The 24,895-nt window shown below is 49.6% G+C and overlaps 3 protein-coding genes across 3 annotated transcripts in view; 1 reads left to right on the top strand and 2 right to left on the bottom strand.

The window, feature by feature from the left end:
• LOC149330831 (uncharacterized) overlaps positions 1-19,387 on the bottom strand; it is a 35,407-nt gene extending 16,020 nt beyond the window's left edge. The window contains exons 1-11 of the mRNA XM_089561519.1: positions 19,228-19,387; positions 15,521-15,705; positions 14,734-14,858; positions 14,095-14,279; positions 12,830-13,017; positions 11,316-11,600; positions 7,862-8,152; positions 6,833-7,066; positions 4,339-5,394; positions 1,240-1,483; positions 723-861 (exon numbers count right to left, since the gene is read on the bottom strand). Of these exons, the coding sequence (XP_089417645.1) occupies positions 723-861; positions 1,240-1,483; positions 4,339-5,394; positions 6,833-7,066; positions 7,862-8,152; positions 11,316-11,600; positions 12,830-13,017; positions 14,095-14,279; positions 14,734-14,858; positions 15,521-15,649 (2,876 nt within the window). The 5' untranslated portion in view covers positions 15,650-15,705; positions 19,228-19,387. The remainder of the gene's footprint in view (positions 1-722; positions 862-1,239; positions 1,484-4,338; positions 5,395-6,832; positions 7,067-7,861; positions 8,153-11,315; positions 11,601-12,829; positions 13,018-14,094; positions 14,280-14,733; positions 14,859-15,520; positions 15,706-19,227) is intronic.
• A 429-nt stretch (positions 19,388-19,816) lies between these two features.
• On the top strand, positions 19,817-23,939 carry LOC149330830 (WD repeat-containing protein 25-like). The gene has a single exon (XM_089561513.1). The coding sequence runs from the start codon at positions 20,186-20,188 to the stop codon at positions 21,533-21,535; it is 1,350 nt and encodes a 449-aa protein (XP_089417639.1). The 5' UTR covers positions 19,817-20,185; the 3' UTR covers positions 21,536-23,939.
• The window catches only part of LOC149330824 (uncharacterized), a 166,439-nt gene continuing 164,516 nt past the window's right edge, over positions 22,973-24,895 (bottom strand). Inside the window, exon 9 of the mRNA XM_089561518.1 lies at positions 22,973-23,238. Coding sequence (XP_089417644.1) covers positions 23,089-23,238 — 150 coding nt within the window. The 3' untranslated portion in view covers positions 22,973-23,088. The remainder of the gene's footprint in view (positions 23,239-24,895) is intronic.

The raw sequence follows: 24,895 nt of genomic DNA, 5'->3' as shown, positions 1-24,895 counted from the left end.
CATGACAAAGGCAGCCATTGATCTGCGGCAGCTTTTCAGGTGAAAAGTGAATCCTTGTCAAACAAAGTGCGCATCGTTGCCCATCATTGGCCTGCCATCGCTGCATTAAAAATAACACTTCAACGTTCGCCTCGTTTCATTACTGCTTCACTTCATGTTTTTACTCAATGTTGCTACCCTTAGCGCCATCTGCTGGATCACATACTTCTCAAAGGCCATGTGGCAGCGGTGTATCTGAATGGTTGTCGAAGATTTTGATGGCCATGGACTCAATGGACATAGACATCGTGCTTGTGACAGGGGTATAAGACATCTCCCAACTCGCAACAGCAGATTTGGTGTCGAAACGTAAAATGCTACCTCCTTCTTAAACAATGCCATTTCATTCGACAGAATGACAACACTGACACCTGTGGCCCATATACCCACAAAGAAGTTTCCCCACAATCAACCCCCGTGCTCCAGGTAATGGCGGTACACAGAGAAAGTAATTTATCCCAAAAATAAAAAATCAAGAAGCCCAAAAAAAGAAGATAGGGGTGTGGAGTGTAGACAGCACCCCTTCACAAAGGTGCTATCTATTATACTCCATTTGCTCTGGGTGTAACTTATGGTACCCCTTTGCAAAGGTGCTATCTATACTCCACTTGCTGTGGGTGTAACTTACAGCAACCCTTCGCAAAGGTGCTATCTACACTCCACTTGCTGTGGGTGTAACTTACGGCAGAATGTCTGTCTCTGGGGCCAACTCGCCTTCTTCTTCGGACAGGGGAGCCTCGCAGGGTCCCTCCAGGGGCGACTGGGGCACCACTCCGCCCCCTCCTCCGCCACTTGAGGGAGTGTACACGGCACTCACTCGGTCTGCACGCATGCGCACACTTCCAAATGAGCACAGGCTGCAGATGACGCAGCAGTTGATTCGTCAGAAAATTTTACAATAGGGCGATGCTACTGTTACGGAGGACAGGGGAATGCCCCAACTGTATTTGGGTTAGTAGGCGTCGCTGACCCAGAACCAGCGAAACAGCTTGGCCCCCCAACGTTGGATAGGATAAGTCAAAGTGACGGTGTCAGCCAAAACGGGGGGCCGCCCGCCTCACCGCCACCGTCATTGCCACTTCACAGTGGCTCATGTTCACAGCAAAGGAATGGTGCACAAAGCTGTTAGTGCTAGCATGAAGCGGCAGTGTGTGAACAGGTTTCGCACAGACTTTAATCTCACACCTGGCACCCGCTTACCTCTTGGCGTGACTGCATGAGGTGTGACTGGTCCAGCTGACCGGGGTCCCGAGAAGACGTGCCAAAAGAGCCCGGACCCGGACCGGAGTGGGCTCAACATGGGGGGCGGAGTGTACGGGGGTGGCGAGCTGACCCCCGCGACACCCTTGCAGCCAGTGCCATCCGCACAGGGGTCCCAGAGGCGTGGGGAGCGCAGGCGGCTCGGGAAGCCGATGGCATTCACATGCGGTGGGATGTACAGGGGCTGTCGACGAGCACAGGAAAAGAGAACAGAAGTTGCTGCTGCCTCAGAACAGAAACTTTTGATGGCTGTGTTCGAATGCATGGGTCGCTCATGCCACTGCTCTCCTAAATGGTCGCTGACACACACACCCCGAAATCAGAAGACCTGGATGATAAGTACGCACATTCAGTTGCGCACGTCAGTAAATGCAAGAATGTGTGGCCAGATTTGAAGGGACAAAGATTCTTGATAAGAGTACAGACAAGACTGCAGAGATTAGTCTAGAATCCTATCCATAGAGAAATTTGGCAGTGAATACCTTAGCACCAAGTCTTTATCTCAGCTGCAAGCTGAGATTCTCTTTCAGAGATTGAGATTCTCTTTTTAGAAGCGGCTAACTGCTGACCAAATGAAATGAAAAACACGAAAATCTTATTTAGTGCACTATGCCCCTGCTTGCCTTTACATGCATTCTGCTTCTTGGCTCTGTCATCGAATTCAAATTCGTTTATTTCTGCCTCATAAAAAAACATACAGACAGAGGAGCTGCAGAAAAAGCTGTGCCTCCTGTTATTCATTTTTTTCCATCTTTCTCAAGCAAAACTTCGGCCTATATTACCGCCAATAAAACCAGTTGTCACTTAGTGCTTATGTGTGTGTGTGTGTCTTTTTCGTGGTCTGTGTCTGTTTCCGCTAAAACTTTTTACAGAATTGGCACACTGACTAGTAAATTATGGCAAAGCCAAACATGCAATGCTCTTCGGCTATGGCAGATTTAGAACAGAACCTTAAAATACCACCCCTTGGCTGGAACTGCTGGACAGCTCGTCTTTGCTTATGACACTGCTTACAACTCGAGGCATTATGCCTTGCCTACCGCAGATAACGGGCCCTCAACTATACCCAGACAGACTGAACCACTGCACACAACAACACACATTAGCACACGAACCTTCGTACAGACCTATGTCAGCCCCTGGCATCTTGTTGAGCACATCAAGCAAGCTGCTGTTTTTAGAGTGCAGCTGTTAACCCTTTGAAGGTTTTTGCCGTATACGTACGGCGGCGGTTTTCTGTCCCGCAAGGTCTTGGCCGTACGGGTACGGTTTCGATCTTCCGCTTGAAATTTTGCGCCAAAAGAACAATGCGTGCTCACTGGGGGGTGCTGCCACCTCTTAGGACTTACAAGAAGTGTTTGAATTTTGTGCTGCCTTCTTACGGTGATAAGCAGAAGTTATGTCTAGCTTTAGCGCGGCGGCACAGACTGCGGCAACACCCCTTTTGTAGTTTTGGTTTCGCCGCGTGATCGCAACGGAGTCGCGCGAAATTCGAGTTTTCTTTTTGTCAGCACTATCTTGCAGGGGCTGCCGAAGTTGATTTCTATCTTTATTGGCGCTGCTCTTAGCTTGCTTATCACCGTTGCTCGCGAGGTATTCTCGCCCTCTGTGGCAACGCGCCTACGCGGTTTCGATTCCGCCGCGGGATCGCAACGGAGTCGCGCGAAACATGTTTTCTCTTTGTGGGCACTGTTTTGCAGAGGCGGTGAAAGTTGATTTCTATCTTTATTGGTGCTGCTCTTAGCTTGCTTATCACCGTTGCTATTCTATTCTATTGAACATTTTCCAGTTGTGAGTGATGCTATCACCAAAGTACTGTTCCTAATTTTTTTTTACTATTTATTCTCGATTATATACATTTTGTAGATTCAAGATCCGCAATAAAGTGATTTGACCACCTGGGAAAGTTTTCTTCAAAATAATTCGACCCTCAAACGGTTAAGTGGCCGTTTGTGGGTTCAGCTGCGTTGTCTCTGTTGGTGTAACTGAGTCCAGCAATAAATAAATAAAAACAAACAATGCCGCGACTGGGATTCGAACCCACGGTGCTGAGACAGATCAGATTCGCTGGCCACTGCACGAGAGCACTAGGCTACCACCGCAGCCGACCAAGCCTCATGCTAAACTGCGCCACACTCTCTCGCTGTGAATTGCACATTGTTGTCCTCTTCAACTAATATACTACAATCAAACTAACACCCAGTCGCCAGACATGCCGACGACTCAGAAATGCAAAGCAATGAGCCTACAAAGCATGAGGCGACTACAGAGCTGCACTCTAATTTTGCATTAGGACTATCAAAATCGTCCTTAGAACCTTTTTTTTTTTTTTTTTTTTTACACAGTAGAACGTTCTTGCAGGCTAGGTACAGCCTAAGACCAATGCCATCACAATCATGGCTTTCAGTATCACCAAGCATGCCCAGCCATGGCACTACAGAGGCCAAGGAATGCTTGATAGAGAACAATATACCATGCAAATGTGGAATCAGGTGCTTACGTTCGAGTTCACTTAACTGGTCAACTTGGTAGTGGCCTCCTAACGCAGATATCAGTGGCTACAAATTTGTCTTTATTGTATTTTACGCTGACACCGGTAGAAAAACCTTCACCTCTCACACCGCTCATTTGTCCACGCTCAGGTCTTGCACAGAGGTAACATTTCAAAGAATTCAGGAAACACTTCCAGACTATTTGCACTTCCCCAGAATGAAGAGGCGATTTACAAAACCGCCAACTCTCCAGCAGCAAGTGAACACGGTAGCTTTTTGAAGCAGCATGAAAAGCAGGGCATGTTGGTATAGGTTCATCACAGGTACAGTAACGCAAAAGGCCTGCCCCGTGTGTCGTCCCCACATGTCACATTCCTTTACGCTACTGTACCAGCAACGTTTTTCGGTCCTGACACAAGATGGCATTTACCCCGCCTCTGCAACTACTGTTGCAAAACTCATCCAACTATGCTCTGCCACCTTATCTTTGAAAGAATTTCCGACAAGAATCAAGCCTGCATTCTCAGAAAAGAGGAGCGAACCTCACCTCCGGTCGATGTTTCCGCCGGCTCCGCAAGGGGCATGTTGGAATGGGGCTTAAGAACACATCGTCGTCATCACATTCAGCAGCGCGGCACGAAGACACCTGCGCTTCTTCCGCGCTGCCTTCCAAGGGCTTCTTGGGCTCCGAAGAAGGCTCTGGTGCTTCAGCGGTGTGACTGCTGCTAACATCGGCTAACGCCGGCTGTTGGCTTGGTGGAGGTGTCAATGACTGCACTGTGGTAGGGACCACTGTCAAAGTGGCTGTTGGCATGACTGTCGCCGGCGCTGCCGTCAGCACGGCTGTTGGCATGGCCTGTGGCACAGCTGTTAGCACAGACGTCTGCGCAGCTGCATGCATGGCTGCCTGTACGACAGGCTTCACATCCGCTTGTTCATAAACTGGCTCAGTTTTGATCTTGTTCACAACCAGTGGTGGTGAGTCTGGCACACACACCACTTCGTGGCCAAAGCTTGCCGGGGACTGCACCAACACTGCCGCCGGAGAATGGACGAGTCCACCGTGGGGAGAGTGGCTGTCGACAAAGGCGCACAGGTCTTTGTCCGGCTTCTCTTCTTCTTCCTCGTCAAATGCATCGCTGATGGCAGCAAACACGTCCTCGTGTTGGTGAGAGTCGCCGTATGACATGCCAGCCTGCATGCTGTCAGGCGAAGCCACGAGCGAGTTCCGAGACGACGCTACCAGACCCTGCAGCTGCTCAAAAGAGGGCAGCGGTTCGAGTCCTGGGTCAGAGCCAACCCTGGACGTGCGCCGTGGCCCCAGCAAGAGGTCGGCGAGCAGACCGCTATTTTCGAAGGCCAGGTGGTCCGAGTCGGAGTGGCGCCGGCGCTCATTGTTGTTCGTACTCGTTAACGATGGGCGGGCTGGTCGCACGGCCCACATGTTGAGAGGCGGCAGAGGAGGTGCCGCGGGGCGTTGCTGCTGCTGCTGTTGGCTGGACGCGGCAGACACGATGACTTCGTCTGGCTGCAAGATGTGCATGCTTTGCCTGGTCACCACTGGGGCCGGTTCCACGACTGGCTGACAAGTCTCTTGCAGCGCCTGCAAATGATGAGCAAGAGTGATCGTGTTTTCTCAACTACCGAGTTCCTCAGCAATGAAAGCAGCTTCCACTGCTGAAGAAACATTAACAGAGTCATGAAAACGTCCATTATCAAATTATATTAGGAACAAAAATGACAGTCGATTTGCGTAGTTAGACCAAAAAATGCGAATTAGGTGCGCTAGCAGTTTGGTTTTCACTTTGGTTCCGGTGTTCAGATCCAGTTGTCACGGATGGCAGTTGGAATTCGGATAGCAATAATGGGTTAATGTCCAGATATACGGAGTTGGTCATCCTGTACATTCGTAGATCCCTGGGAGTCTTTCTAATGCTCCTGGCACAGCGGTCAAGCGATACGCCACTGCTCTTCTACGGCAGGTGCTGCCATCGGCGGGACTTGGGTTGGGTTGCGATCCAGGTTGCTCTTCCCAATTTCCCAAGCAGCACATTTAATCGGCCCAAAATTGCAAATGAGTGGTTTCACTTTCAACCTCTGTTCGACCGGCCTGTGCCAATGTTTCCAATATTGAGCCAATTACTTGTGCTTGGGAAGCAGCCTCTCATGATTAAGGGGGGAGCCTGGTCTCTAAAAAAAATAATTTATTAACGGAGTCACAGTTAAGAAATCTTCAGGGAATGTGTATTTTTGTGTGCCGATTCTAAATATGTCATTTAATTTCATGTAAAACAATTCCTTGAGCACTTATGTAATTTTTATGCATGTATTTTGGGAAGAGTTTTGAAGAAAATTTACTGCGGGAAACTCGATGAAAGGTACGCCATTGGGTTCTCTTGATACCAAGGAATGCAATAAGGGTAAAATTATCTTCCTGGCTCTCATAGAACTTAAGTTATAGGGTTTTGAAGTCGTTACTTCAGAAATGAGAAGAAAAATGTGTTTTCCTGTTTCTGAAGTCGCAGCTTCAGTACCCCATAACTCAAGCTCTATGACAGCCAGGATGATAATTTTACCCTTATTGCATTCCTTGGTGCCAAGAGAACCCAATGGCATACATTTCAGCGAGTTTCGTGCAATAAATTTTTTTCAAAGCTCTTCCCAAAATACATGCATAAAAATTACATAAGTGCTCAAGGAATAGTTTTACATGAAATTAATTGACATATTTAGAATCGGCACACAAAAATACATATTCCCTGAAGATTTCTTAACTGTGACTCCATTAATAAAATTTCCTTTTCAAGACCAGGCTCCCCCCTTAACTGAGCAGCCACCTGACACAGTGGGCAGGCAGCCTGCCACAAAACCGGCTACAGACAGACAGACGGCTGGAATGGCCACTACAACTGCTAGCACACTAAAAAGCTGGTACCCAGTGTCCCTTACATTTGCACGGGTGATGAACACCAGTACTGACAGTTTCTGCAGAAGGCAACGCCAGCTTTCCCTCCATTAGTGTCGGTATGAGGACGACCTACCTGGCTGGTGAACAAGGCAGCACTCTGGGTGGCACTGGTCGTGGTTGGCGGAGGCTGCTGGTGCAGCCGCATGTGTCGCTCCAGCTCCGACAAGCTGGCAAGCTTCCGATGGCACAGGGTGCAGATGCATTCGGGCTCTGCCGCCAGCGGCATGCTCTCCAATGCGGACGACGGTAGACTGCCACCTCTGCTGGGGGCCGGGGGCTCATTCAATGCGTCAGCCGGGAAGGACACCTACAACACCAGTCGCACCCAATCGTCGGTTTTCCGTCTTCGCAGCCAATGTGCTGAATGGAAACGGACTGGGCCGTAATCAAATCTGTGGTAGACTTGATTACGGCCCAGTCCGTTTCCATCCCAACACACCTGAACTGCAGAGGGTAGCCGGAAAATTTTCAATACACAAGTTCCTTCTGGCAGGATGAATTGATAATAAGCATGGTGACTTCACAACTGTCCACCTAGGTGAGATTTCATCTAAGAGCATTCGTGTGACACACAAAAAAAATGTGACGCGACGCAGTAAAAATGTGGTGCAGTTTGCGGCTAAGATCGCTGCCATGTACTAACCATGAAATAAGCTTTGCCATGCAATACACCCAAGCAACAACAGAAAATTACTAAGTAGGACATGACGCTGGGCTAACAGTGCAGACTGGCTGAAGGAACTTTTTTCATACAGAGAAAAAATCAACAACAAAAATGGACTGCGATTAGACGGAAACCTCAAAACTGAATATCACTGCTCCTACTGGAAACCCCTTTCAAGTAGCACGTGAGAACAAATGTCCAAGCCACTAGTAACTTTCTTTCAGCTGCTGAAAGACATAGGTCAGAACATTGCTAGAATTCCTTCTGAATTGCAGTTAAAAATACTATACAGCTTTTCACACACAGCACTATGAAATCCATACAAGAAGCATCCTGGGAATTTTCTGACGAACAGCAGCAAGTCAAAGTATCTGTCCTGTCCTTTCCAATCCAAGTCATGCTGCCAACTGCCAGATGCACCTCGGAAAGCCCACTGACCGTCGGCACGGACGTCCACGTCTTGCCCGGCTCCAACAGCTGCTGTAGCAGGGGAGGTCCCTCGGCTGGTGGCCGCGGAGGTGGCGGCCGCGGAGAGGGCTGCCGTTGAGGAGACAGCTGCTGTTGTTGCACCGCTACCTCCTGCTGCGATGACGCCGGTGACGGCTGCACCGTGGTGCTCTGTGCTTGCGGAGGAGCCACCAGCAGGGGTCGCTGCTGGGCTGCCCAGACGGAAGCGCCATCTTCCGCAGGGAACGCCACCAGCTGCAACTGCGGTGGCAGTGGGATGGCCTGCACCAGAACAGGCATCACATGGACTACCTGGTTGCATCATGCCCATCATCATCATCATCATCAGCCTGACTACGCCCCCTGCAGGGCAAAGGCCTCTCCCATGTCTCTCCAACTAACCCTGTCCTTCGCCAGTTGCGGCCACCGTATTCCCGCTAACTTCTTAACCTCATACGCCCACCTAACTTTCTGCCACCCCCTGCTACACTTGCCTTCTCTCGGAACCCACTCCGTTACCCTTAAGGGCCAGCGGTTGCCTTGCCTTCGCATTACATGCCCTGCCCATGGCCATTTCTTCCTCCTGATTTCAACTAGGATGTCAATACTGGTACTGACTGTGGTTCCCGGCATTCACAGCAAATGGAAGAGCACACTAGTGCAAAAGGGCATCAACTACACAAGAGCACCGGAACTAAGCAGACACAGATACACAACATACACTGTGAAGTTCTGCCACACGGAATCCGCTCTACCCTGGTGCTTTTGAAAAGTAGGGTGGTTCCAGATGAGATCAACCAAAGGGTTGCTGGTCAACCTCCTAAATTTCGTTATCATTTCATCACCACTCAATAATGCATTCTGCTTTTTCTTTTTCCTTGGCGAATTTGATTGTGGTACAGGGCTCTATTTCATATTTAAACCATGTCCTATTACAAACACAAGGCTTCCATGTTTGCTATTACTGTTTCCGCTGATACTGTTTCAAGTGAAAACCTGACACGAGCACACAAAAGGCACACAAACACAATGCTCTGTGTCCTTCTTATAACAATGTCCAGTATGTGCTGTAGACCATCGAGCAGGTATGCCTAGGGGAAAATGCCTGGGACATGAATGACTTTGCACCTAGGGTCTCAAAGCTAAGGTGGAAGCTTATTATTTCAACTGCACACACACTTTTACGGTTGTGCATTCACACAACGTAAACTTCAAATGAGTACAAGACGACGTGATATACACTGCGGATACACCGAATGCAGAGTGCACACACAAACATGCAACCTCATCGTGACTCTGCTCTAGCCCACCCGACCTCTGTCCTAGTTCACGTAGCCACAACTGACATCACGCACTGCTACCCTGTTCTACGAATCGAAACTGAATAACTACACAGCAGATATTGTGCTATAATTCCAAAGCCTTAATTCAAAACCACTGAACTGTTTACTGCTCAGTTTTTCGTAGGTCAGCCGGGCCGCACATGAGATGCTGTTTTATATCGCCTTTTCTTTCCATTTACCTTTGACTGCTGGCTTTGCGACTGTACAGTCGCACATGTATTGCTCTGAGCTGCGCGTATGCCATCATGCCATCCTGTGAGAACTACATAACGTGGGGCGGGGTAGGAGTGGGTGGTATGAGTCGACTTATATTTACAGTCAACTTTTTGTTTTTGGCCAGCAAAGGGTGCGAGTTAGAAGGGTCAACGTACAGGCAGCAATACAGTCGACGACCGAATTTTTGGACTCTCTAGGGACCGCGAAAACGACCGAAAAATCGGGCAGTCCGGAAAATCGAATATCACTGAAAAAATCACGAACTTATTAACAGTATGTCGGAGAAAGCGGCCAGTTGTATTGCACACATTCTAAAGCTCCTCATCACTATTTCGCCGCGCGACATACCGTATGAACGCGTATAAGGGCCGCACTTTTTTTTTCCAGATTCGAGGGACAATTTTTGGGGTGCGGCCCATACATGCGATGTGCGAACACACCAGTCAGGGAATGAGCGACATTTATTCTACGTTCAGTCGTCACTCGCGGAGTACTTCGACTCTTGAGCTGGTGCTGTGCTCAGGTGCACGCTCATCCCAAAAGAAGCCGCGCAGCATGTCCGCTGTCAACGCGTAGCCGTTGTTCCGAAATTCCATCACATAGAGGAGCAGCTCTTCTTCCAGTTCGGGAAACTCGCACGGCTTGCCTCGGAAAGCGCGCTTTTTGCAGCTTGTGTTTCTCATTTAGTTGCACCATCATCTGACGCACTTCTCGGCCACGTCGAATTTCCTGCCCGCCGCACGCTTACTGCGTTCGAGAACTAATTCCTTAAGGTGCTTGCCCATCGCGCTAAAGCTGCGAAGCTCGGCGGCAGCACGCGAAAGCCACAATCACAACTATTACCATAGAGAAAGATATTGCTATTAAGGCGAACGCGCTAACACGCCACAAAAGTGGAGCTGGTGATGCCGATGTGAAGAGAGAAAATCGCGGCGGAGAAAAAAGTTGTTGATGATGATCATGGCCTCGGGCGCCATCCATAGACGGCACTTGGAAGCTCCTGTGCGCGCGCGCGGCCTCCGCGAACAGCACGGAGCCGGAGCAGATCGCGGCGGCCGCGCGCCGGAGCAGATCGCGGAGGCCGCGCGCCATGGCCGCCGCGATCTGCTCCGGTAGTGCGCCCAATGCGTGCTTCGATCGCGGAGGTCACGGCGTGCGCGTAGCCTCCGCCATCGTATTCGCGTTCCGTATTCGGGACGAAAGACTCGGCACAGATGAGTTCTGTGAACTCAGACTACGGTTCAAGTTCGTGCGGCGGAAGACATTCAAGAACAATACGAATTCGAAAACACGCGAGCGCAATGTGCCAACTCGCGCAGAATTTCAGCGTTGCAAGTTGAGAGGCTCCCTTTAAGCTTGAATTTCGTTTTGTTTGATCAAGTTTTTGATCTCTCCTGCAGTTGAATGAATGAGGTTCCACTGTACACATTATATGGCGGCTTGGGTACTGGCGGCGAGTACGAATGAAAAATCGAGTGGTCAGTTGCGGTGCGTCCGAAATTTCAAGCGCTCTTACACATTGGCTCTATGGGCCATGTCGCAGTGCCGCGAAAAAGTCCGAATAATCAAGCATGTCCAAAAAGTCAGGCGTCCGAATTTTCGGTCGTTGACTGTATACAGTACGTACTGCGCATTATGACCTTTGTAGTTCTTTTAGGACATGCTTGTGAAATCTCCGCGCAATTTGCGCACCCCCTAACTGAAGTCTTAAGTTGAGAAAAAAAAATGTATAAATTGCACAAGTAAATATGGTGTGTGCCTGGTGCTGCAGCCCATGACATGCTCTCAAGGTGAACGTAACTTAGTAATTCGGTGCTCGAAATTAAGTCGAGTCAACAATAGAACAGTGCCTCTTAAACGCAGCTGCTTTCAGACCCCCCGCATACCTGCTGACGCTCGAGACTCGGTGACCCCACCTGGAAAGGCACCAGGGTGAGTGCCACCGAGGCATGGTGGTTCTCCTTGTGACGACGCAGGGAGCGAGCGTCGCAGTAGCTCTTGTCGCAGCCGTCGGCGTCACACTCGTACGGCTTCTTGTTGCGGTGGGTGAGCAGGTGGCCGTTGAGGTGGTCCTGTCGCTTGAACGCCTTCTGGCACTGGGTGCAGACGTACTTGCGCTCATCCGAGTGGGTCAGCTTGTGCTTGGTCAGCGCACTCGAGTTGCCAAACACCTGCGGCCACGAAGAAGAATGCACTTATCTATTCGCTCGCTTTCATTCCGAAATGCCCGAAGGCATTCAAGAGCATAGAAACAAAGAGAAATAGAGTATGCGACATGCTTGCTGGGTTGACTATTTGAACTTTGCAGTGTCCAGAATGGCTGCAACGTCAGCAAAAAAAAAAAAATGGCTGCAATCACTGCTCATTCTCGGGATTAAGTGATCGCTACAGTGCTTGGTTCGGCAAGATGGGACCCCTGCTGTGGTCGAGCCAAAGCAAGATATATGATGGGGTGGCAAAGAAAAAAATTGTTTTAAGGCTAGATGACATGCAGTCAAACCTAGTTAGAGCAAACAGACAAATCATAACATAGTTCAATATAAGCGAAATTCAAAATGTAAAGCACTAAAGCAGAAGCGCAGTTTCTTCAGAGATAGGGTGGCAACTAGGAGAGTGCCTTCCTTAGGTTTTAGCACTGTTTCAAAATCACTCACAGCGATTGCGGAGGCCACAAAAAATTAGGCACCAAACACTAGCTAGGGTGGTGAGCAAGCACCATACATGTTCCATTTGTTATTATCCTCTCACTGCAAGGTCATTTTAACCATCTTTTTCATGTAGCACATATTCAGACACACATAGTGTGCTTGTATATCTTTTTTTTTAGACGCACTTCTGTTAAAATGAACTTCTGATAAGACAATAAATTTTTTGGTCCCTTCACATTCATCTTTTAGGGAGTCTATTGCATCGGTTTTATGGCAAACCACATTCGATACATGAAGTAAGAGCTGCATGTGTTTGTTAAAATTAGTTAAGAACAGTTTGATATAGCCAACAATTCGTAATATCCATGTTTGTTATATTGAGGTTTGGTTTGGCTTATTGGGGTTTAACGTCCCGAAGCAACTCAGGCTATGAGGGACACCGTAATGAAGGGCTCCGGAAAATTCGACCACCTGGGGTTCTTTATTGTGCAGTGACATCGCACAGCACACGGGCCTCTAGAATTTCGCCTTCATTTAAATTCAGCCGCCGCGGCCGGGATCAAACCCGCGTCTTTCGGGTCAGCAGCCGAGCGCCGGAACCACTGAGCCACCATGGCGGGTATATTGAGGTTTGAATGTAATGACAAATTTTGTCACGATTCATTGGATTTGTCACATCTCCAAAACAATCACACCCACAACAGCACAGGGAAGTCAGAGTACAGCCCTGTAGAAGCTGACAAAGCCCGTACCTTGCCACAGACGGGGCAGGGCTGGGCAGAAGGAGCTCGACCTCCGGTGGTGCCCACTTTGGGCACGGGCCGCATGCCAGCAGCAGCCGACAGGGCGGGCGACAGACGACCCAAGTCCTTGTCCGATGGCAGACCCACACACGACAGCGACATGGAAGATCCAGGGGGCTCAGTGCTACTGGCCACACCTGCGTGCAACCATGCGATCCATGCAGTCACTGCGTCCAACTACCAACAGCAGGACGAGAGAAAAATGTGACGCGTTCATCCACTTCAATTACAGTATCCACGTATGGACATCACCTGTTAGCAGGCTGTTTCATTTAGTGCTTGAACGCAATGCGCCTTGAATGGCTGCACCTTATATTTCAAACCCTTTGCGAAAAGCTGCAAGCTGGAACATGACTGTAATACTTCTGTGTTCTCGACTTGGGGCTGAAGGTCTGAGCATGACTGAGAGATGGATATTGAATAAAAAACTAATTGCTGAGAGCTAAAAAAAAAAAAGTCAAATAATTGACTCTGGCTTAGCTAAGGTTAAGCCTGGATATCTCGAAGCGAAAATGTCTCGCTGCTTTTCAGCCAACTGCCAAGCTGCCACTTCTGGATCGGTGTTTCTGCGCCATCCGACTGTTGTTTCTTCTCCTCCTTCCATGGCAAGTGTCTGCGCCTGTTCTATGGACAAGCGTGCCTTATAGTATACCCCTCCTTTCAAATGTGCACTGCGCACGGCTGCGGCGAAAGGTCAAATGGTGGCGAGGATGGCCACCTCTTCTATGGCCGCAGCCGCTCACGCATTCTTGCAACGCCTTGCGAAAGAACCTTCTCCTCTTGGGACGGCGGCGGCGACCGCGTGGTAGCGGCAAAGGGTAAAACGGTGGCGAGGAGGAGCGGTCAGACGACGGAGTCAGCGTGCGGCGGCAACAACGGCTGCTGCAGCAGCGGCCACCTGCGCTCCGCGTGACATCACTGTAGTGTGGCTCACACGAAGCGCGGTGTTGACGAGCCTAGTGAACCTTTTCGCTTCAAAAGACAAATACTTACAAAGGTGAATGAAATGGCAAAAAAAGAAGCACACATGGTCCATTCACAAGCAACATCGACTCTGATGCTTGTGACTACCTATTGTGGGGGGGGGGGCCTTGGCACATGCTGAAGGCTGTTGAGGGTTTAGTGGGGCAAAAAAAGTTTAAGAATCCCAACCTTAGGATAACACGCATCAAACACAGCGGACCAACGGCCCACATGTTCAGCATGCAACTGACCGGTGTCTGAGGCATGCGCAGCTGTGCCAAAGGCCTGTGGCGGCGACAGCTGCAGTTCGCTGTCGCCCAGCAGGTCAAAGGGCGAGGGGTCGGCGGGGGCCGTGGCTGGGCGAGGAGGCAGCCGCAGAAGCCCATCGAGAGAGCCGAAAGGCACCTCGAAACCCTCCTGTAGCACCTCATCCTCACTGCAAAACGTGCAAAGCACACTGGCACTCAGAATCACATAGACCGGTGGAAACACTGCTCATCATCATCTCATCTTACTTCACGAAAGGCCATTCTAGCCGATGTCACAGCTAAGTTCACAAAAATGACCACCCGCCATTCTGCCCTCGCTTGGAGTGATGAGGTGGAAAATTTCACACTTTTGTGCGACACTGCTCTAAAATTTTAAAATTTTCACTTTGGCTAGAACAAGCAAACAATGTCATTTAACATAACATGACACAGGACAAAGCCCACCTAACTCAACCATCATGCGAAACTTCCATCACAAATGCTCCAGTGGCCTAGGCAGGAGACTATGCATTCTACTCGTCTCCACCAGCGATGCTGCAGTAGGCACATGATTCCATAACCAACTCAACAGCGGCTACTTTCCCAATACCTGCTTTCCCGAGGCAAGCAGTTGAGGCTCACCCATAGTTGATGGCACTGAGCATAGCATCGCCCGCATGGTCGTACGCTCGGTTGGCCGGAGGGGAGGGACCCTTGGCCTGGTCCTTGGGGGAGAAGGACGCGGCCTCAGGGAACAGGTACAGGGCCTAGAAGAGGGGGCAGAGGACCACGATGAGAAATACTTTCTTGAACGGTCAAGAGAGAATATAATATATTACGACACGGTAAGGCAAGAACGACAAACAGTCCTGTCAAGGGGCGTAGAGCTTGGAGTGCAAATGGCTCAATGGGCAAAGTTGTACGCTGAGCTGACAACCGAAGTCACTCGCCATATACTGAATGGCTGCGTCTTACAGCCGGCCAGAGTTTATTGCGTGACTGTGCATTCCTACCCCTACCCCTCCCCCCCCACCCTGTAAGACTTTTCGGTCAGGTAGTTGGAGCATTATGCTCAACTGAAAAAGCAAACTGAACACATCAAGGACACACAAAGACACGTGTAATGCTTGTGTGTGCAGCAGTCATGACATTCCAGGAACAGCCTAACATCACAAGCTATGAGTAGAATCTGATACCGTTAGCCCATCTTGCACCAAACAGATACGATGAAACTGTACACTTGCACAAAGACTACACAAACACAAATGAAAGCTAAATGACAATACATACAAAACAGAAAACTTAATGTACTTCCATGTAACACGCACGATGTAAACACGACTAAAGAATGAAGCACGAAAAACAAAAACTGTTGCTCTTTTGCTCATGACAGTGCTCATGACTCTCGTGCAGAGCATGCAGCGCTCACCTGCGAGTGGTCCCCACCCACGAAGGAGGGCAGCCCGAAGGCCGAGAAGTCCACGGTCATGGCCGACTGGGGGGCCGGGGGAGAGGAGGAGGATGGGGGCGAAGAGGGCGCCTCCAGGCTGCTGGACATGCCACCTCACCCACAACCACAGCAGCAGACACCGCCCATCGCTGCCACCACACCCCCTGCACACAGTCCAACACACCCACGATCAACGATTAGCGAAAAATCGGCAGGAGGAAGAGGAAGGAACTAGAGAGCTCGAGAGAAGGACTGTCTGTATCCCCACAGCAATGCTCGTTCTACGCTGTAGCTGAATTTTACCTCTGAATTTCTGGGGCTAGCTGCATGTTCTCCCCGAACCAGCCTCGCAATCTTTTCTGCCAGTATCTAAAGGTTCTAAAGATGTGCAAGGAAAACAGAGGTTAGAAGATTGAACCTACACATTTTGTCCTGACTGAACAAATGTTTTATGATCTCAGTAACTGCTTTCTCAAGGACAGCTGCTCTCATGAGAGATCTTATAGCACTCTGTTACGCTGCTGTAATACTGGCTGTCCAACACTATGGAATGTGTCCTTTCACAAAATGTATACACTGCCAAATAATGAGGGGGAAAAAAAGATACAAAGAAAACCAGGAGAGTGCTGACCATCAACTACACGTTGATAGCATAACAAAAGTAATGCTTCCATTCCATGTTAATCACCGCAACGGCTCTAACCCAACCAAAAACTGGCCTAAATGGTTTACACAACAGCTTTCATCTAAGGCAGCCAAGAATAACGTTTACAGCTCCAAGATGAAAAGCTCTGTTAACAAAATGCACTAAGCTCAGATGTCGGGAGGAATTCTGCAAGATTTAAACATTTTTCAAGGTCGCTACGCTGGTCGTGATGTTCAAAGGAAGGCCATGCCTCATGATGCCATTTTTCCGCTTGGAGGTTTTTTTTCAGACAAACTCGCAAGTTTTGCAAACAACGTAAGCTAATGCCAAGTAGCTGGCCTGGAGTGGTCATGACATCATGTTCTACCGAGTTCCATCTCATGGCTAAGCTGCAAACAGTAATGTGGTAGCTCTGTTCACTGCCACAGTGCACCAACACAAAAATTTCACCATAACATTTCTGTCACAAAACACTGTCAATAGTACAGTGCCTAAGAAATCCAATGTTAGCAAGTGTCAGAACACTAGTAATCCTGCTATCATTAACCTTGAGAAGTGCCCTGGGGAACGCACAAGAGAGACAGTAACGCAAGTGCATCCCAAAAACAAACAAAACAAAAAGGGCCTAGCATCTGCTTATACTTATATTACAGATGCCCTTGACCTCTAACAAATGGACAGTGATACTTCCTTCACATAACCCAAACAGAATGAAAACAGCATTGCATGAACGAGCATTTGATTTGCACACATCTGTGGCTGCATATTTTATAGATCTGCAAGCAAATTCCAGAATGGCACTTGCAGGACCCATGAGTAGAGGAAGCCGCAACTTGAGCGAAACCGGCACACAGCTGCAAATTATCAATAAGCCCCTCACTGCAACATTTCTGAAGTTGTAGCTGCAGCAAGAAATATCTGGATATTTTAATTATTTAATGACGAGACAAAGAGGTAGGTGTAATCAAAGCTTCAAGCCAATACAGTCTCACAGTTCTGTAAAAGAGCCAGACACGATCTAGTGTCCAAATATTTTATTCTGTCCATTTTTATTTCACTACAGAAATACACCTTGTTTTGTTTGGTCCTTTTGTGTCAAACGATATTCATTTCATGTAAAACTTTGTATATTTAACAGAATCGTCTAGCATTGTCATTTTGCACCAAGCCTGGAAAAGGATGTGAAAATGTAACAATGTAGAGAGTTCTCCAACCACGTCTTTTTTGCTCCGCATCCAATAAAAATTCTACTAACAGCATGCAGATGAATGCTAGCCTTGAATTCTAGGCTCGAAGATTACTGAACTAACGGCAATCACTCCCACTCCTGCTGGTTGAATTCACTTAAAGCACTGCTAACTATGAATTGATCTCTTTCAAGGTAAAGCCTACTGCAAGAGTTTGTAGTCATGTAAGCATAATCAGAATAGTCAGGATAAAACTCTTATTCACTGCCATACAGGTGCACCTACAATTTCAGCTCTTGCAGCTGGTATAACAGGTTTTTTTTTTATAACCTTCCTTTATTACGGATGCTGACAGGACTACAAAAATATCTGGACGAATTTTGCAACATTGTGTACGAAGAGCACATAACTTTAATAATAAATGTGGCATGCTTCCATCAGAGGGGTGCTGAAAAATGAACAGAATACGAGGCATGTCAGGGAAAGGGTAGGTTAGCATGCCTGTCTAGTTTTAAGCGTTATAGCATGTACTAAGCCCTAGCATATGGAATGTGCTGAGTTACAGCAACAACCACGCTTCGCCTTCAACACATGGAGTACAGCAAGCAATTTATGTTAACTGGTTTTGCAACTTACATTTCCTGCATGGCAAGTAGCCACAATTTCACACACTTCATTGCTAAGCTGGTACGGAACAATTCTCATCAATGCAGCGCAAACATTAAAATGCCAAGAGATACTTGCTAAAGAAGATACCTACAACACATACTGCAAGTTGAAGACCTTTTCAGTCTTACGTGCACTGTGGGCTTCGTTGAATGTGAGCAGACTTACCAACAGACCAGACACAGCAACAACCTCGCAACGATTTTCTCAGCTGAGTAACCGCATGCAGCTTCCATAGCTGACAAGTTTCATTTAAATGTCTCCTCCTTTTCAGCCTCCACGCAATAAGCATGCACCGTTTTCGCGATTTAGAGAGATCCACAACCTACAGTGTGAATTAAGCACCTGCATGCGAGTTTCAGAAAGTAAACAAAAAAAAACATGACAGAAATACGCTCTTCGCAGATCACACGAACAGCGCGGTCTTTGGGCGAGCAGATGACGCGATATTTTTATGCACTCCGATATACCGGGAACGAGGTCCAAGCCCGCAAAGGGGTTTCCTGTCGACGGTCGCGTGATGACAGGAAGGAACGGCGGTACTGTTTCGCACACCTGTCGGCTGAGATCCGAGATGCCCATGCAGCAGCACCCCCCGCATAGAGAAGCGTGACGAAGGCGCGCGTTTTTTCAGCGCGTTGCGCGGCTTCTCTTTATTGCACCTACGGCTCGTTCGCGCATTCTGCCAGCTCGCTGGTGAGCGTAGCGGCACGCGTTGCGGTGCGTATACGGCGCGCTTGACGCAACCATGATCGCGCCCAGCGACCGCTGGCCACGCCGCGAGCACCGCCGCGCTTGGGCACGATACAGCCCTCCCGTACCTGCACTCGCTCGGCGAGATTTTCCACGCGAAACGGTAGCGGCGCCACGGAAGATAGGAAATCGCGCAGCTGCGAGATCTCTCGACGAAGCCGCGCCGCTGCAAGATAGACGCGCCCGTTTCGCGATTGCATCAAGCTCGCACGGCAGAGCTTTGCAAAGAGCAGCCTGTTGCAATTGCAAGCTCGATGTGCTATGGCGCTTTTGCGTTTGCATTGGGAAGCTAACCTTGACGCCGAAGCACCAGCTTAGCGGCAAGGAGTACGGACCAGCCGCCCTCCACCGAGCTTGCGGGCCGCCGTGCAACTCGCGAGTGCGTCACGACAGTGCTACCGAGTTTGTCGGGTGCATATCGCCGCTGCACTCACTGGGGATGAATTGGCGTCCTCCGCGTGGGCAAGCGCGGTCTGCTGAGGAGTTGCTTCGACGATTTCGTAGGCGCGGTGGCTTGTCAACTTTCCGCCATCGAGGTTACTGTAACTTTTCTTTTTCTTGCGTTGGTTTTCTTTTCTCTCCTCTGCGTTGCATTTTGTGCGCACACCCACTGAAAGATACGCTAAAGCGCAGAAAGAAAGAGTTCTCGGGCAGTTCAACTACAGAAGCAATCTGACGCAATGCCGATCGTGTAGAAAAGTAACAGAGCAAAATTTATAATCCTTTAATTGATGCTTTGGCATTGTGCTCGATATATTAGTGAATGTGATCATTAACTCTGAATGCGCATTGCGGACGAGCACAGGATGCGTTTGGTGAAAAAGTAGTCCGGCCACAGGTCCTACTCTTCCGTTCTGTGACAGGCGCGCGTTGCATGCGTTAATCTTAAAGCCATGTGCACAAATTGTGGGCAGTTTGCCAACACGTTTGCAAGAAGTCAGGAACTAAACAGCGCTAGCGAAATCTCTCTCCGGTCTGTTGTCAAGCGATTGTTCAACAGCCGTTTGACTGTACTGTCCATGCAGTGAAGCCAACGTTTTTCAAACCAGCCACTGCTGAGTAAAGTGCATTTACCCGCACGGCGTTTATAAAATTCCTAAAACAACTTTTGAAGTTGCTTATCGCAAATGGATGAAAGCAGCAGTACAAGGTGCGGGAGGACACAGCCTATGCAATCTAGCAATAAGAGCGCACGTTTCGTATACGTCATCGGTTATGTTGCGCAAAAACATTTGACGTACAACAATTGCGGTGACGTAAATGAAAAAGTGCTGGATAGCTGAAACTGCCGTAGCTCGGCCTATAGCCCTACTGTGGCGCTGCCTACTTGTTTGAAACAATCCTCTAAAAGTACACATTGGTCCGTACGAAGTACCGATGTAAACATTTGCCATGTGTGATTCGGAATCGAGCTGTGACGAGAACGGGCCAAACGATTTCTTTGGTTTAAAGGACTCCGACTGGAACTCCGAACTACAGGAAGCTACAGAACAAGCATACGAATTTTTAAAAGCTGACCTTACTTTGCGCGAGTCAGCGACAAGGCTAGGAAGCAGCGTATGCGGCCCGGAGATCAAGTCCGAGTCTCCACCTACCACTGATCGACGTCCCGTTAAAGCGAGCCTTTCGAGCTTGAAACGACCGTCACAAAGTTCCTCCTTCGTGCTGCCTAAGCATGCGAAGCTAGATACTCGAGAAAACGAGTCGTTACCTGCAGCTTCTCCCGTTTCATCAATTGGAACGTTGGATACGTCGCTCGTAATCTCCGACGAGAGATGGGATAGCGTCGAGTACTGTGCTCGCGCTGTGACGAGGTCTTTTCGCCGCATCAGAGCGCACGATAAAGCAATCGTAGCCACTTCTTGGGCTCCGGAGCCTTACGGCAAGCTTGTGCTGACCGCGTCTCACGATGGCCACATCAAGCTGTGGCAGTCTACTACGGGTAACTGCCTTTACGATCTTCGCGCGGAAGCTGGCATCAGGAGCGCCCGGTTCACGTTATGCGGCCGTAAGATAGTGCGTTGTGGGTGGGACCGACGAGCCGTCGTCGTCGACCCGACGTCGAACGCCGTGCTGTTCTCGTGCAGTCCGTCACAGAGCCCGCCGTCATGCATTCGCATGCACGCGTCCGACGAGTCCACCTTCTTCGTGGGCTGCAAGGACGTCGCGCAGCTTTGGGACATGCGCCAGAATCCCGCAGCAAAGCCCGCTCGGACGTTTCCCGTTTGTTGCGGAGAGGTGTTGGACTTGCTGTGCCTCCATCAGGGACAGGAACTTGCTTGCAGCGGGGATCTGGTCGCGAGAGACTCGTGCGAGGCGGCACTCTCCGTTTGGGACGTGGGTTCGGGCGCGCGCCTGTCGGGTCAGCTGTACCAGGAGCGTTACACCATCCCCTGCCTCGAGAGCCTGTCGCCGCACACCATGCTGGCGCAGACCAACGGAGACTACATTGCCATGTTCGACGCGCAGCGGCCGTACCGCCTGAACAAGAAGAGGCGTTTCGAGGGGCACAAGGTGTCTGGACATCCCGTCAGGTGCAGCGCGTCACCTGATGGCGCACTCGTCTGCAGTGGTGACGCAGAGGGTGTGCCCCATATCTACTCGGTTCAGCGAAGCACCACAGTGGGCGTCGTCTCTCTCATGGGCGACAGCACGCCCGCCACGCACCCTGACTGGCATCCTAGTCGTCCTGGCTTACTCCTGATTGGCTGTGCCGACGGCTACTTGCACCTGTGCCGTTAACGACTGGTGCACAGTTTTCACTGTTAAGAGATAATGTGTCAGAGACGGGCAAAAAGTTATTTGGCATTCAGACTGTTCATTTGCTGTTGTCCATCAAACCACGTCGTGAATAATTTTTTCTGCATCAGCAATGGAAGTGTCTTGCCTTCCTTCATGTCACATGCATTGGCCAGTCCAAGCTCATGCCCTTGTAAAAGTGGCTGCTAAATGCAAGGGCCGCAAAGATCGACACCTGCGTGGTTGCCATAGCTGTGCACACTCACGCTGAAGACAGCTTGCTCTCGCACCATTTTTCTTTCACGAGAAAAGCCCTTTACTATAAAGCTGCGATGCGCACTAGTGTTACAATTCCTTTGTTTACCTAACGAAACACAAATGCATGACTGACACACATCCTCAATTCATCTTTTTTGTAATTTAATCATGAGCACATTACTGCCTCTAAATTGTATGCTTTAGCAAAGACACTGAGGTATATTGGTATGTGGACGTTTACTGTCGTGAAGCTGCATGTCAGCTACAAGAGGGAGTATATTGGAGTGTTCTGGATTAATTCTGGCCACTTGCAGTTCTTCAACATATGCTCGCATTACACAGTACACAGGCGTTTCTGCATTTTGCGACCATTGAAGCGAGGCTGCCGTGGCCCAATTTGATTCTTGTACCTCGGGCTTGACAGCAGAACATCCTGGCCATGGCACCTTTGCAGTGGGCCAGACGTTGGTGTTACTGCTACCTATAGTTTCAAGCATAGCTAGGAGAATAAGAATGGGGTGGAACGCATTTGGCAAGTACTCCTAGATCATGGACTGCAGTTTACCAGTATCCCTCGAGAGGAAACTATATAAAGGCTGTGTTTAACTAGTACTCACTTATGGGGCAGAAACATGGGGATAAAAAAAAGGGTTAAATGTAAACTGAGGACAACGCAGTGAGCTATGGAAAGAAAAATGACAGGTGTAATGTTAAGAGACAGGAAGAGAGCAAAGTGTGTAGGGGAACAGACACAAGATAATGTCATCCTGGTCAAAATCACGCCGAAATGGGCAGTGCATGCAATGCAGAGAGAACCGATCGTTGTTAACGGTAATGGAGTGGATTCAAAGAAAATGCAAGGGTGGGAGGACGTGAGAGGAAGTTGGTGGGCGGATAAGATTAAGAAGTTTGCGGGGATAAAATGGCCGTAGCTGGCACAGGGAAGGGTTAATTGGAGGGATATGGGAGAAAGCTCTGTCCTGCAGTGGGTGTAGTTAGGCTGCTGTTGGTGACGATGAATTTCAAGCACTCGCACCAGTTTCGTTCCAAGAAACAAAATTCCGCCACAAACCAAATCTCGCTGTATCTATCACAGACACATGCAGCCAAAACTGGAAGGTGGACAACTGCTCAAAACGGGGCAGCTTAGAGTCTTTCCCAAAGACCACTCCAGCCCAGAAGAAAGGCTCTGTGCACTTTTATTTCTGGCAAATAAATAGCGTAATACTAGCTCAACACAGGTTCCTCTGTAGGGGTGTGGAAAGCTTGTTTTCTTTTCTTTCTCTTTTTTTTCTTTTTCAAATGAGTGTCTCTGTGGTGCGCTGTTGGTGTACTGCACCATCACCGGCACAGTACTGAGTGGAAGACCGAGTGCTGCAACACAGTGAGGCCTGGGTTCCCTTGGAAGGGTGGGATCGTCTTCGCTCGCGAGCACGTTCTTCCAGCACCTGCACGCGGGAAGCAACAGACTCCGGTGGACACTCCTTTTCCCGGCACAAACCGGCCAAAAGTCACGTTTGGTGGACGCTTGTCCACCTTATTTGTAGCAATTGCAAGCCTTGCACATGCCCAGGTTGGGAAACCACAAGAAGAGAACATAACCAGCTCACTGGTGTACTCTCTGAACAACCTAGAAAGAGAGCATGTGTGTGCGTACTGCCGTCCTCTACCGCGGACATCTAGAGTAACAACGATACTAACATTACCAGCAAAATTAGAGTGTCTCAGCTGTGATGCGAGGTGACGGCCATTGCAGGGAGAAGCTTGCAATACCCATTCATTCACTTCGCGGTCACTGACAAAGTAATACATGTCCCATTACATTTGAAGATCCAGTGATTTTCAGTTTGCATCAGCTGTGACAAACAACAATCCTCTGAAGCTCACTCCCACTCCTGCATGGGCCCGAGATGGGCCTGCAGTTTATGTAAATAAATAAACAAATAAAGTGGTGACTCCATGGTTGTTGCCACCCCACATCAAGCATCGGAACAGGGCCTCGTACTAGCTTCCTCTTGTGCTCACTCCGCTGGGCTTGATTAGCGAACTTTAAGTAGAGCAGACTGGCTGCGACAGCTGTAGTCAGCTCAGACTCGTGCCACGGAATAGAGCTGTGCACGGGCTCGGGCCGGCCCGAAAGCCCGCACCCGGCCCGGCCCGCGGGCCGGGCCCGGGCCTTGCGGAAGTCTATTCACCCGGGCCCGGGCTCGGGCCACGGTATATTTGTCTCGGACGGGCCAGCCGGGCTTCGCGATCGCAATTGCTCCTGCGTCGCTCCAGCCGCCCTAGGTTCGAAACTAATCTCCGCATGAGTGGTCTCAGGAGCCCAAATGACACTGCACAAAGGAAGGTGAGGTGTGTCGAACCGAAGGCACTCGCAAAAGTACCCTCCGCCACGCGTTGACGGGAGCCGGGTGAGAGGGGGGGGGGGGGGGGGAGTGGAGTGGCTCATTATCACATGTACGGGACAACAGGATTCTCGCTCGTGTGGCAACAACAACTTTTTGTGGCCATTATCTTCTTGCTTGCCATGGTTACCTGCGTAGGCGCATAGTTTAGTTGCCGTCACGTGAATGCACGGAGGTCGCGCGACTTGATTCGTCACAAAGGACAGCGAAATCGGGCATCAAACATGTCGCTGGCGACTCATTGGGGTCGCCCCCTCCGTGACGATTTGAGTGCCTCCGCGAGTCACCAGAGTGAATTAGCCTTCAGTCAAAAGTTTAGAGCTCTGCGGGTTTCCGGGTAGCAAGGTTCCTGTAGTATTCTAGACCATGAGAGCCGAGAATTTTAAAAACATTGAAATACACTAATTTTCCTTAAATTATCTCTTTCTGTTTCATCGTCACTTCAATTTCAGTTTTGCAGGTCGGGCCGGCTCCGGGCCTGGCCTTAACTCGGGCCGGGCCCGGGCGGGCTTAGGTTTCTTCAGTGTCGGGCCGGGCCAGGCCTCCGTCAGTAGTGTAGTGCTCGGGCCGGGCGCGGGCTAGAATTTGCGGCCCGTGCACAGCTCTACCACGGAAGTCAAGGAAGCCACGCGTTTTCTAACTAGTGCACACTGCTATGCCGGTTCTGGTGCATGCGTGCCATAGGTAGCATGGATGC

Source organism: Amblyomma mixtum, chromosome 9 (genome assembly GCF_055824585.1).
Source record: "Amblyomma mixtum isolate Tamu chromosome 9, ASM5582458v1, whole genome shotgun sequence".
Lineage (NCBI taxonomy): Eukaryota > Metazoa > Arthropoda > Arachnida > Ixodida > Ixodidae > Amblyomma > Amblyomma mixtum.
The sequence above is the reverse complement of the archived record's forward strand: the minus strand, read 5'-3'. Positions and strand labels throughout refer to the sequence as shown.

What these genes read in the sequence shown, in the direction of transcription:
- LOC149330830 (XM_089561513.1), top strand. Translation starts at nt 20,186, where the DNA reads ATGTGTGATTCGGAATCGAGCTGTGACGAGAACGGGCCAAACGATTTC.